The following is a 13163-nucleotide window of genomic DNA, read 5'->3' on the forward strand; positions in this document are numbered from 1 at the left end:
TAAAAATACAAAAATTAACCAGGCATAGTAGCAGCTGCCTGTAATCCCAGCTACTTGGGAGACTGAGACAGGAGAATCACTTGAACCTGAGAGGCAGAAGTTGCAGTGAGCCAGGATCGTGCCAGTGTACTCCAGCCTGGGTGACAATGTGAGACTCTGTCTCAAAAAGAAAAATTACTCTGAAATTAGATGTGGAGAAGAAACTACAAAAATATGGCAGGTCAGGCTCAGTGGCTTATGCCTGCAAATCCACCCCTTTGGGAGGCTGAGGTGGGTGGATGGCTTGAGCCCAGGAGTTCAAGATCAACTTGGGCAACAAGGTGAAACTCTGTCTCTACAAAAATCAGCAGGGTGTAGTGCTGTGTACCTTAAGTCCTAGCTACTTGGGAGGCTGAGGTGGGATTGCTTAAGCCTAGGTGGTCAAGGTGATCATGACACTGCACTCTAGCCTGGGAGACAGACCCAGACCTAAATAAACAAATAAAAATGTGGGGAAAGTTGTTTAAAAAAATTATAGGCTTCTGCTGTTGATTTGTCTTAAGTACTCTACATTCATTTTCTTTCAACAAAGAAACCAAAACTGGAAATTGAGAATTGCATTCTGCGCGCCTATATAGCAGTGGTATTTTGCAACTCCAAACTGTAGTTGAGTACTCAAAAGACCTTGCCTGATTATATGTTGTAAGATTGACGAACGAGTACACATTATATGTTAGAAAAATTTTAAGGGATGTTTGTGTTTCCCTTGATGAAAAATGTTACATATATGAAAGAAGATAGTGATACTATCACTCAAACAAGCAATAAAAGAAAAAAATAGATGAATTGGACTTGAGAATTGAAAACTTTTATGCTTCAAAAGACACTATCAAGAAAGGGAAAAGAGTAACCAAAAAAAAATGGGAGAAAATATGTGCAAATCATGTATGTGGAAAGGGACTAGTATTCAAAATATATAAAGAACTCTTACAACTCAACATTAAAAAGACAAATGGGCAAAGGATTTGAATAGACATTTCTCTATAGAAGTTGTGCAAATGGCCAGTAAACACATGAAAATATACTCAATATCATTAGACATCCAGGAAATGTAATTCAAAACCACAGTGAGGCCGGGTGCAATGGCTCATGCCTGTAATCCCAGCACTTTGGAAAGCCAAGGTGAGTGGATCATTTGAGGTCTGGAGTTTGAGACCAGCCTGGCCAACATGATGAAACCCCACTTCTACAAAAATACAAAAATTAGCCAGGCTTGGTGGTGGGCACCTGTAGTCCCAGCTACTCAGGAGGCTGAGGCTAGAGAATTGCTTGAACCCAGGAGGTTGAGGTTGCAGTGAGCCAATATTGTGCACTGTGTTCTAGCCTGGGTTACGAACCAAGACTGTCTCTCAAAAAACAGAAAGGAGAAACAAACAAACAAAAAAATACAAAACCATAGTGAGATACTGCTTTACACCCACTTGGCTAACTATAATTAAAAAAATGGAAAATAACATTTTGGTGAGGATATGGAGGGACTGAAACCCTCATACATTATTGGTAGAAATGTGAAGTGGTACAGCTACTTTGGAAAGCAGTTTGACAGTTCCTCAAAACATTAAACATCGTGTTGCCATGTGACTCAGCATTTGCACCCCTAGGTATATACCCAAGAGAAAGGAAACCGTATGTCTACGCAAAAACTTTTTTTTTTTTTTGAGGCAGAGTCTTGCTTTGTCTCCCGGGCTGGAGTGCGTGGCGTGATCTCTGTCTCCTGAGATCAAGTGATTCTCCTGCCTCCGATTACAGGCATGCACCACTACACCCAGCTAATTTTTGTATATTTAGTAGAGACGGGGTTTAGCCATTTTGGCTAGGCTGGTCTTGAACTCCTGACCTCAAGTGATCCACCTGCCTCAGCCTCCCAAAGTGCTGGGATTATAGGCTTGAGCCACTGCTCCTGACCTCAAAGAAAAACTTGCGCATGAATGTTCATAGCAGCATTACTCACAACAGCCAAAAAGTGGAAACAACTCAAATATTAATCAACTGATGAATGGACAAAGAAAATATAGTATGGCCACATGAGTGGAGTATTACTCATCCACAAAAAGGAACAAAGTACTGTTATGTGCTTTAATACAGGTGAGCCTTGAAAACATTATGCCAAGTGAAAGAAGAAATACACAGAAGGCCACAAAATGTATGGTTTTGTATCCATTGGGAAATCTATAGATACAGAATCGCAGATGACAAAGCAAATTATTGATTGTCAGAGGCTGGAAGGTGGTGGAAATAGGGAGTGATTGCTAATAGATATAGTGTTTCACTTTGGAATAATGAAAATAGCGGTGATGGCTGTACAACCTTATGAGCATACTAAAATCTGCTGAATTGTATGCTTTAAAAGAGTGAATTAATGATACATGAATTGTATGTATCAATTTAAAAAAACTTCCCATGTACCTATCCCATTGGTATAAGATTTTGTCATACTTGCATCATCTCTCCTTTTTACTACTATTTTTCTGATATTTTAAAATTTCACGTGCCATTTGTGCATATTTCAATATGCATCTTCAAAAGTGTGGACATTTTCTTACATAACCACAGTGCTATTAACACAGCTAACAAACTTTTATCATCTAGTACAGCTGTTCATAGTGATTTGTGTGTATGAGGGTCTGAGAGAGGTTTTGTTATGCTGTAGTACCTTTGTTGCGTCTCCTGTGTCAGTGCCTTGTTGAAATACTGTAGGTCAGTCACACTGTAGTTTGTCCCACTATTTAGATTTGTCCCTTTATTTACTCAAGGTGCCATTTCTCTTGTTTCTCTCTCCACATCTCTTACAAAGCAAAAGTTAGCTGTAAAGTCTTGATTAAACCCATATTCAAGTTCTTTGGTACAATTTTTTTATGAGTCCCCACCCTAACATTTAAAAACATTTAACTGACCTATGATGGATTCGTATACGTCATTTAAAAGTGCTGCTATTCTATTTCAAGAGAAAGATATTTCTTGCTATTTTTAGGTATCGTTGGATATATAGTTGATCAAATAACCTGGTCTCTCAGTTTGTTTTTGTTTTCTTATACAGACTCACCTACTGATTTTCATTTACAGTCATGGATGAATAATAAGGAACCCAAGGTAATCTTTTATATGTTATTTTCTGGAGTATTATAGAGGAGTAAAAGTTTATATTTCACATATATAAGTGTTAATATTAGTTAGATGTCATCTACTTTTTTATAGTAGAACTCTAACTTATCCAGCTTCAATAAAAATGGGAGTTTCTCTCAAGTAATTAGAAAGTTCAGGAGTAGTGCTGATGCCTGGTACTGTATTCTTGGGCTTGGTGATGTCAGAGCTGAGTCCATCTGTTTGCTCTGCTTTATTCTACGGGCTTCATGTAGAGTGTTAGCTTCATGAGGGTTAGGGTGTGTGTGTGTGTGTGTGTGTGTGTGTGTGTGTGTGTGTGTGTTTCATTGTATCCTGAGTGCCTGAGTGTCTGGAATGATGGAATGGTTCTCGGTCCTTAGTTGTCACTTAATAATTTGTTAAATGATAGGCAAGCTGTCTTCATTTGTTGGCAATACAACCCTATACTCTTAACACTTGTGATCAGAAAAGAAGAGAAAAAAAGATAGGTCTAATGAGCTCACTTGGCTCATTTGCAAATCACTGTGCAAACCACTGTGCAAAGGGGTGGGTTGGGATGAACCTGGATCTAATGTCTACTTCTGTGTGTGTGCTTGTGTATGAGTGTGTATACATGCACAGATAGAGGAATGCAAGTGACAACCCCACTGAACCATGTGAAGTATAAAGGATGGGCTCTTCAAAGGAAAGATGCTGAGAAGATAGTTTATGCCCAACATTACCACCAAACCTGGATTTCAGGCACGCAGTCATGAATATATGAGACTTATTTATAAAATATAAACTAAATACTGTTCAAACTTATAAAAAGGAGATACTTTTTGTTTATTTTACTGAGAGTTGTAAATATTATTTTTATAGAATGATTGCAAAAGGGTCTAAAGTAAAAGTTACTTCCCTGTGCCAGTGATTGGCAAACCATAGCTTAAGGCCTACATCCAGTCTGCTGCCTGTTTTTGCAAAGTTTCATTGGAATACAGTCATGCCCATTTGTGTGTGTGTTTTGTTTATGGCTGTTATTTGTGCTACAACAGTGAAGTTGAGAAGTTGTGACAGAGATTGTACAGCTCATAAAGCGTGAAGTATTTATTATTTGGCCCTCCCACAAAATGTTTGTTGACCCTCCCCTATGCACTCACCCTGTATGTGACCCCCAATAAGTTTCAAGTGTGAGAGATGCTTTTTAGAGGAAGTTCAGATGTAGTGAAGTTGAAATTAATTCAATTAATTTTTGAAATTAATAATAATATAAGGGACAGTAAAACTGGAAAGCAGCAAAGTATAGAAACCTGAGTTGCTTGATTAAAAAGGGAAGAAATGAGCATAGGGAAAAATAAATGTGTTAGAAAACAGACAGAAGGGAGCTGTTACTACGTGTAGGTCTTATCTCATCTGTGGAACTGTGCCACTTTATCAGAATGGAGACATTTTCCAGGGACCAGGCGTGACAGAATACATGGCATTCTCAGTAGCCAACATGACCAAAAAAACAGGGACATTTTACATACTGTTCTTTCCCATATAGATTTTTTCCCAATTCTCTGTTATAAAGACTTTTCAAAGCACAGAACTTGTATTGCACAACTGTTAACATTTGCCATATTCTAAGTGATCATCTATTTTAAATAACAGTAGATTATAGTAGTCCTTGGTGCCCCGGTGGTTAGATATTTTTGAGAATAGCTTAGCACTGTCCTCTCTAAATGTAAAATTGGATTGAGAGTCCATATTTCTGTCTTAAAAATTAGTGTGCATTTTGCAATATACTTCCTATACTGGTATTATTTATATATATGTAATATATAATGAAATATAATCACACTTAGAGGGAAATGTTACATTTTCATTCTGGACCTTGAGTATCCTTAGTAAATGGCTGCATGCCCTTTAGAGTTACATGTTCTTTCCTGGTTGAGGAGCAGAGAAATTGATTATTCCAATGTAATGGTGCAAAGAATTCCTTAGATACAGGCGGCTGGATCCAGGTTTGCTGTTATCTTCACTTTTTTGTAAGCCTTGTGTTGCTCAAGTTCAGTTATATTTGTGTACTTAATATATTATGAGTCTCTCTAAGCATGTGCACACAGTTTGAGAGAAGCCTTAAGTTTTAAGGATGTCCTGTTGGTAGGTCAGGTGAGGGAGGTGGCATGGGGGGAAGGAATGTTATTAATACATGTACAATTACTAGCCCTTCAGTGCCTAAGCTGTGATTTACAGATACTAAACACATTGGAGGTTGAGAACATACTTGGTCCTTCTTGTGGCCTTGTACTGTATTCTTCAGAGCCCTGAGTGAGTGTGTGCTTCTCTTACTTGCCATTTTGTTTCTTACAGATTACTGTGCTTGACGCTGGAAAATATTTTGAAGACAAGACTCTAAATAGTGACCTAAGCCACACTAGCTTATTAGAAAATGAGAAACTTATGCTACCGACAAGCTTGGAAGATTCTTCTGGTACGACAGAGTAACCTGCATTTCCCTGGTCTTCACCTTGCCACTCCACTTTATTCTTCTTTGTTGCAGTGGTTATGATGCCAAATTTTTAGGATTTTCTTTGTTCCTTCCCTTTTCTTCCTACCTGCCAGCACTCAAATGGCCACTTCTATTAAGTGATGGAATTCAAGAATTTATTTCTGTATATCTGTCCTGATATTATACTCATCCCTCAGTTTAACATTGTTAGGGTACAAAGTAGTCACCTGGAGGTGCCATTCAGTATACAGCACTGTGTTTAGAAATTGGGAGAACCATGAAATTTATTTATTTATTTTTTGGTTGAGATGGGATCTCGCTCTGTCACCTGGGCTGGAGTGCAGTGGCACAATCTTGGCTCACTGCAACCTCTGCTCCTGGGTTCAAGTGATTCTTTTGCCTTAACCTCCTCAGTAGCTGGGATTACAGGCATGCACCACCACAGCTGGCTAATTGTATTTTTGGTAGAGATAGGGTTTCACTATGTTGGCCAGGCTGGTCTGGAACTCCTGACTTAAAGTGATCTGCCCACCTCAGCCTCCCAAAGTGCTGGGATTACAGGCATGAGCCACTGTGCCCGGCTGGAACCATGAAATATTTGGCCTCTGCTCTCCGACATCTTAGGTGTGGAGAGGAGATGCAGAACCAAATGTCAGATTGGGTTGCATAAACCCAACAGGACCCCGAATGTGCCTGGATTCTAGGGAGTGAGGAATTAACTCTGATTGAGGTAGGTACTGAAGTATTCTAGAAAAAGGATGGAACCTGTGCCAGGCCTTAGATATGGGAGGAGGAGGACATGTCAGGAAGCAGGAACAATGTCAGCAAAGGCACAGCTGTGAGGCATGTGGGTTGTGTTTGGGGAACAGCCAGGGGTTTTGCATGGCAAGTTCACAGGACCTATAGGAGGCCACATTGGTAAGTAAGCCCAAAAAAGTAGACTGGGGCCACATCATGCATGGCTTTGAAGGCAAGTCTGATGAGCTGAGTGTGCATCACATCCATTGAGAGCAGGTTTTGCTGCCAAAGGAGTTTTCACTCTTGGATTTTCGAATTGTGGTATTGACCTGAATATATACAATCTTTGATTGCTTTAGTATGCTAGATTCTTGGAGACAAGATTGCTAGGTCAAAGGTGATGAGTGTCATTGAGACTCTTAATGTTGATTGCAAAGTTGACCTTTAAAATGGTATTGCCAGCTTAGAAGACCACGACTGATTGAGAGTTCATGTTTTAGTTTGTGCTTACTGAGCTGGGTGTTACAGCATTGAACATCCCTGCAGTGGTCTCCCTCCTTTCCTCTGTCCTCCCTCCTTCCTCCCTTTCTTCCTTTTACTTCTCCTGCGATAGTCTTATCTATACTTTTTTGATAGAGGTAACCATTTGCCACACTATTTTCTGAAGAGTCTGCTCTCTTCTCACTGATCTGTGATGCCACATTTATTGTATCCTAACTTTCGATAACATGCCAGGATCTGTTTCTGTCCTGTCTTCTCATAGAGGTTAAATATTTACCTTGTATTAAAATTTTCATAATGATTTATAGTTGACTGAAGTTTTAAGTTATCTCATGTCAAATAAAAAAACAATCTTAGACTCATTTATGTCTTAGCCTTTTTAATTAGAAATTATTGCTTAGTCACTACTTTAAGGCATGTTCTGTTTTTTTCCCTAATTTGTCAATAGATGATGATATTGATGATGAAATGTTTTATGATGACCATTTGGAGGCTTATTTTGAGCAACTGGCAATTCCAGGAATGATGTATGAAGATCTAGAAGGACCAGAAACTCCAGAAAAACATTTTAAGTTACCTACAAGTGATCTTAGTCAGGTATGTTCCAGTCTTGATGATTTTTCAGAGATTTGACATTAGAAAATTACTATTGGTCTTATTGGATGTTCACATGAAATGTAAGCTTTTGGTTTTCTTTAGACTCTGTGTTTCCCATGTATGAATTGATAAGAAATGCCTACCCTTTCTTCCTTCTTGCTATCTTTCCCTCACCTACAGAAAATTAAAGGAATAACACAATGGACATCTACACCCTCTTCCTGCAGTTAACCAATTGCTAAAGTTTGCCACTTTTGCATTTTCCTTTTCTCTCCGTAAATACTTTCTTCTCTGAATCATTTGAAAGTAAGTCTCGGACAGTATGACATTTCACTTGAATACTTCAGCATTTATCTTTTGTACATAAGGATATTTTCCTACATAAGCACAATTCTGTTATCTAACTTTGATATAATAATTTAAATTACTATGCAGTCAATATTCACATTTACCCAGTTGTCCCCAGAATGTCCTTTATTCTTACTATTTTGTTATCTACAATTTAATCAAAGATTAACCTTGCCTTTGGTTGTCCTGACTCTTTATTCCCTTTTAATTTGGAGTAGTTCTTTCATGAGGTGATTTATTTTGTAAAATCTAGGCCCTTTGTTTTGTAGAGTGTACCGTAATCTAGTCAGGAGGGAAAAATAACCATAATCTGTTTTTTTTTTTTCTTCACAAATCAATGAGAAGAGAGCAGACTCTTAAGAAAACGGTGTGGCAAATGGTTACCTCTTTCAAAAAAGTATAGATAAGACTATCGCAGGAGAAGTAAAAGGAAGAAAGGGAGGAAGGAGGGAGGACAGAGGGAAGGAGGGAGACCACTGCAGGGATGTTCAATGCTGTAACACCCAGCTCAGTAAGCACAAACTAAAACACGAACTCTCAATCAGTCATAATCTGTTTTTTTTTCCTTCCTGAATAGATTAGATTAAACATTTTGGCAAGAATACATTAAACAGTTTTCTCATGAGTGGATTCATAGTAAACATAAGCAGTGTGGTGTACTTCTCTTGGCCTCACACTGGGAGATGTTTGTCTCTCCCATGATTGGTGATACTGTGTTTGATAATTTTGGCTAAGGTGATGTCAGCTAGTTGTCTCCTTGTGAAGGTAACTTTTCTCCTTTGTTATTAATAAATCATCTGTGGGATGAGAAATCAGAGCCCATTGAACATCTTACTCTCTGACAACTCTCCACTACCTGATTTCAGTATCCTTGCTGAAGCCTCTTGCAAACATTGATTACTTTCATGGTGACAGTGGCAATTTTTCTAATTACTTCTACATTTATTATCTGGCATCCTTCAGTAAATCCACATTTCTCCCTCAAATTATTTCATTTTAATTTAAAAGAGTAATACAGCTAAGATATTCTTTCAACAGGCAAAGGAAAACAGTAGCTTAAACTGCAAGTTTCGATCAGAAAATAACAGCTCTCTGATTTCCTGTGGCTCACACTCATCTGAAACAACTTACAAAGAGTCTCAGGAAGGCCAAATTATTTGTCTACCTGGGGCTAGTAAGTATAGAAATACGATTCTTTTGTTGTTAAGTTCTAGTTTTGACTTTACCTTTTTTTAAAACAAAAAATAAATAAATAAATAAATAAAATAAATCATTTATCTGGTATGATTTAACATATATTAACCCTTCTAGTCCATCCAGTATTTTGACAGTCTAAAACTTTTCAAAAGAGCTTTTAATAATATCTGAGTAAATTAGTGTTTCTAGAAATACCGCAGTATGTATTTCTTGGATTGAATATCATGAATGATGATATTCTATCCAGACATCAATAATTAAATATGAATTCTTTCTGTATGGTAGCAGTTTATCATGTATATTATTGCCTCTTACTGTTGCTTATTTTCTCTCTGTGAAAATGGCTAAATTTGTCATAGGAATGCTAAGTATTAGGTTTACATAAAATAATTTCACTAGCAAGAAGCAGTTATGTTAGATCATTCAGATTTGATGTGGCTCTCTTAAAATTTTTCTTTATTTTTCAGGTAATTCTGTAGGTACTGGAGGTAGTAGAAAGCACACAGTTGGTATGTTACCATTTTCCTGTGATACTTGGAGAACTGAGAAAGAAATGGAAAATTTGAACAATATTGTTCCAGATCTTAGCAGCGTAAGTTATGCATTTTCCTTAGATTTCCTATGAAAAAAGGAATAAGGGGTGTTTTGTGTTTGTATGGTATCAATCCTTTTCAAATAAACAATTACTGTTGACTTTCTAAAAATATAGAAAAAGTATAAAAATCACTATTGATAATGTTTTTGTATGTTTGTAAGTATCTTTCATACAATTGTATACATTTTCTTGCATTTAAATATTTAATGACTTGCATTTAGATTAGTCATTTGGAAAGTTCTTTAGCCCCATGTCCAGTCATTAAACGAAAAAGCAAGTGGATCTTTTACCTTGCTCAAACATATTTTTCATTGTTTCAGCTTTTGTTTGTTAGTAGTACCCCATTTCTCCTGTACCTAAAACTTGGTAGTCATTTCTGACTCTTACCTATTCATTATGCCCTTTTTTAGTAATGTTATTATAGTTGTATAAAGTATGACTTGAATTTTGCATGTAGGTTAATTTTTTCTCGCTTAAGACCTTGTCCAGTATTGATTAAAATAATGCTTGCTTTTTTGCTTTATTCTTTGTATCTCTGTTTTGTACATGTTAAATATGTGTGTGTGTGTGTGTGTGTGTATATATATATATATTTTTTTTTTTTTTCTTTTTTCTTTTTTTTTTTTTTGAGATGGTGTCTTGCCCTGTCACCCAGCCTGGAGTTTAGTGGCATGATCGTGGCTCACTGCAACTTCCACCTCCCAGGCTAAAGCAATTGTCCTGCCTCAGCCTCCCAAGTAACTGGGATTACAGGGATTTGCCACCACACCTGGCTAATTTTTTGTATCTTTAGTAGAGACAGGGTTTCACCATGTTGGCCAGGCTGGCCTTGAACTCCTGACCTCATGATCCGCCTACCTTGGCCTCCCAAAGTACTGGGATTACAGGTGTGAACCACCATGCCCAGCCACATGTTAAATAGATTTTTAATTTAAATTTTAACTTGTAAAATACATATAACATAAAATTTACTTTTTTTTTTTTTTGAGATGGAGTCTCATTCTGTCACCCAGGCTGTAGTGCAATGGCACTATCTCAGCTCACTGCATCTTCTGCCTCCTGGGTTCAAGTGATTCTCCTGCCTCAGCCTCCCGAGTAGCTGGGATTACAGGCGCACATTACTGCATTACCACCCAGTTAATTTTTGTATTTTTGGTAGAGACAGGGTTTCACCATGTTGGCCAGGCTGATCTCAAACTCCTCGCCTCAAGTGATCTGCCCACGTTGGCTTCCCAAAGTGCTGAGATTACAGACGTGAGCCACTGTGCCTGGCTATTATCTTAATTATTTTTAAGTGTACAGCCCAATAATGTTAAGTACATTTACGTTGTGCAGCCAGTCTTCAGGACTCTTCATCTTGTAAAACTGAAACTTTACCCATTAAACAACAAACCTCAATTCCCTCTCGCCTTCCAACTCATGGTAACTACCATTTCACTTCCTGTCTCTATGAATTTGCCTACTCTGGGTAACCTAATATAAGTGGAATTATACAATATTTGGCCTTCTGTGTTTGCCTTATTTTATTAAGCATGATGTGTTCAAGGTCTATTCATGTCGTAGCATATATCAACATTTCATTCTTTCTTATGGCTGAATAATATTCTGTTATATGTACCACATTTTATTTATCCTCTCATCCTTCAGTGAACACTTGGGTGTTTCTGTCTTTTGACTTTTGAGTATAATGCTGCTGTGAACATTGGTATACAGATACCTGTTTGAGTCCTTGCTTTCAGTTTGTTTGGATATATATGTAGGAGTGAAATTGCTGAGTCATATGGTAATTCTGTTTAGTGTTTTGAGGAACTGCCATACTACTGTTTTTCATGGCAACTGCACTAGTTTACATCCACCAGCGAAACACTAGGATTTCCATTTTTCCACATCGTAGTTAACACTATTTTTTTCCTTTTTTTTTTTCTTGAGATGGAGTATCGCTCTTGTTGCCCAGGCTGGAGTGCAATGGCATGATCTTGGCTCACTGCAACCTCCACCTCCCGGGTTCAAGTGATTCTCCTGCCTCAGCCTCCCAAGTAGCTGGGATTACAGGCATGCATCATCATGTCCGGCTACATTTTTGTATTTTTAGTAGACAGGCTTTCACTATTTTGGTCAGGCTGGTCTCGAACTCCCAACCTCTGGTGATCCGCTTTGGCCTCCCAAAGTGCTGGGATTACAGGCGTGAGCCACCTCGCCCGGCTTTCCCTTTTTAAATTATAGCTAACCTAATGAGTATGAAGTAGTATCTCATTGTGGTTTTGATTTGCATTTCCCTGATCACTAGTGATGTTGAACATCTTTTCATGTGCTTATTGGCTGTTGTGTGTCTTCCTTGAGGAAATGTTCATTTAAGGCCTTTGCCCACTTTTTAATTGAGTTGTTTTGTTGTTGTTGTTGTTGAATTGTAGAGTTCTTTATATTTTCTGGATATTAATTCCTTACCAGATGTATCAATTGTAAAGTTTTCTCACATTCTGTAGGTTGTCTTTTACTTTCTTGACATTGTCCTTTCATGTCCAAAAATTTTAAATTACAATGTAGTGTGATCTATTTTTTGTGTTGCTACCTGTGCTTTTGTTGCCGTATCAATGAAATTGTTGTCAAATTCAATGTCATGAAGATTTTCCTGTTTTCGTCTAAGAGTTTTATAGAGTTAGCTCTTACGTTTAGATTGTTGTTGTTCTATGACTTTGTGAAAGAGAAAGAAAAAAGGGGAGAGAAAAGATTGTTGATTCGTTTTGAGTTTGTTTTTATATATGGTGTTTGATGAGGGTCTCACTAACATTATTCTTTTGCATGTGAGTGTTAAATTTTCTCAGCACCATTTGTTAGAAAGGCTGTTCTTTCTTCATTGAATGGTCTTGGCACTTTTGTCAGAAATCAATTTACCATGTATGTGAGGGTTTATTGCTGTGTTCGCTATTCTACCCTATTGGTCTATTTGTCTGTCTTTTTGACAGTGCCACACATCTCTAATTACTATATCTTTGTAGTACATTGGGCAGTGTTAGTCCTCCAACTTAATTCTTTTTCAAGATTGTTTTGGCTGAGGCCCTTTGCAATTCCATATGAATTTAAGGATCAGTTTTTTCATTTCTTTAGAAAAGTTTCTTGAAATTTTGAGAGGGATTTTGTTGAATCTACAGGTCACGTTGGGTAGTATTGATATCTTAACAATGATAAGTCTTCAGCTTCATGAACCGCAGGATATCTCTCCATTTGTTTAGGTCTTTAGGTCTTTCAACAGTGTTTTGTAGTTTTCAGTATGTCTTTCACCTCCTTGATTAGATTTATTACCAAGTACTGTAGTTTTTAGATGCTGTTGTAAATAGAATTGTTTTCTTAATTTACATTTTGGATTGTTTATCGCTGGTGTTCAGAAACACCTGATTTTTGTGTGTTGATCTTGTACCCTCTAGATTTTTCTCACCATTGTTGGCCACGCTGGTCTCGAACTTCTGATTATTTCAAATGATCCACCTGCCTCTGCCTCCCAAAGTGCTGGGATTACAGGCATGAGCCACCAAGCCCAGCCTTTGTAATCTTTAGAATCAGTTTGTTAGCATCCAG

General features: G+C 37.6%; 1 protein-coding gene across 1 annotated transcript in view; it reads left to right on the top strand.

The window, feature by feature from the left end:
• CEP192 (centrosomal protein 192) overlaps window positions 1-13163 on the top strand; it is a 135941-nt gene that overhangs the window by 18991 nt on the left and 103787 nt on the right. Inside the window, exons 5-9 of the mRNA XM_012472511.3 lie at window positions 3077-3129; window positions 5476-5596; window positions 7302-7450; window positions 8837-8972; window positions 9463-9587. Coding sequence (XP_012327934.2) covers window positions 3077-3129; window positions 5476-5596; window positions 7302-7450; window positions 8837-8972; window positions 9463-9587 — 584 coding nt within the window. The remainder of the gene's footprint in view (window positions 1-3076; window positions 3130-5475; window positions 5597-7301; window positions 7451-8836; window positions 8973-9462; window positions 9588-13163) is intronic.

Source organism: Aotus nancymaae, unplaced genomic scaffold, assembly GCF_030222135.1.
Source record: "Aotus nancymaae isolate 86718 unplaced genomic scaffold, 86718_ANA_hifiasm-v0.15.2.pri h1tg000020l, whole genome shotgun sequence".
NCBI classification, from domain to species: Eukaryota; Metazoa; Chordata; class Mammalia; order Primates; family Aotidae; genus Aotus; species Aotus nancymaae.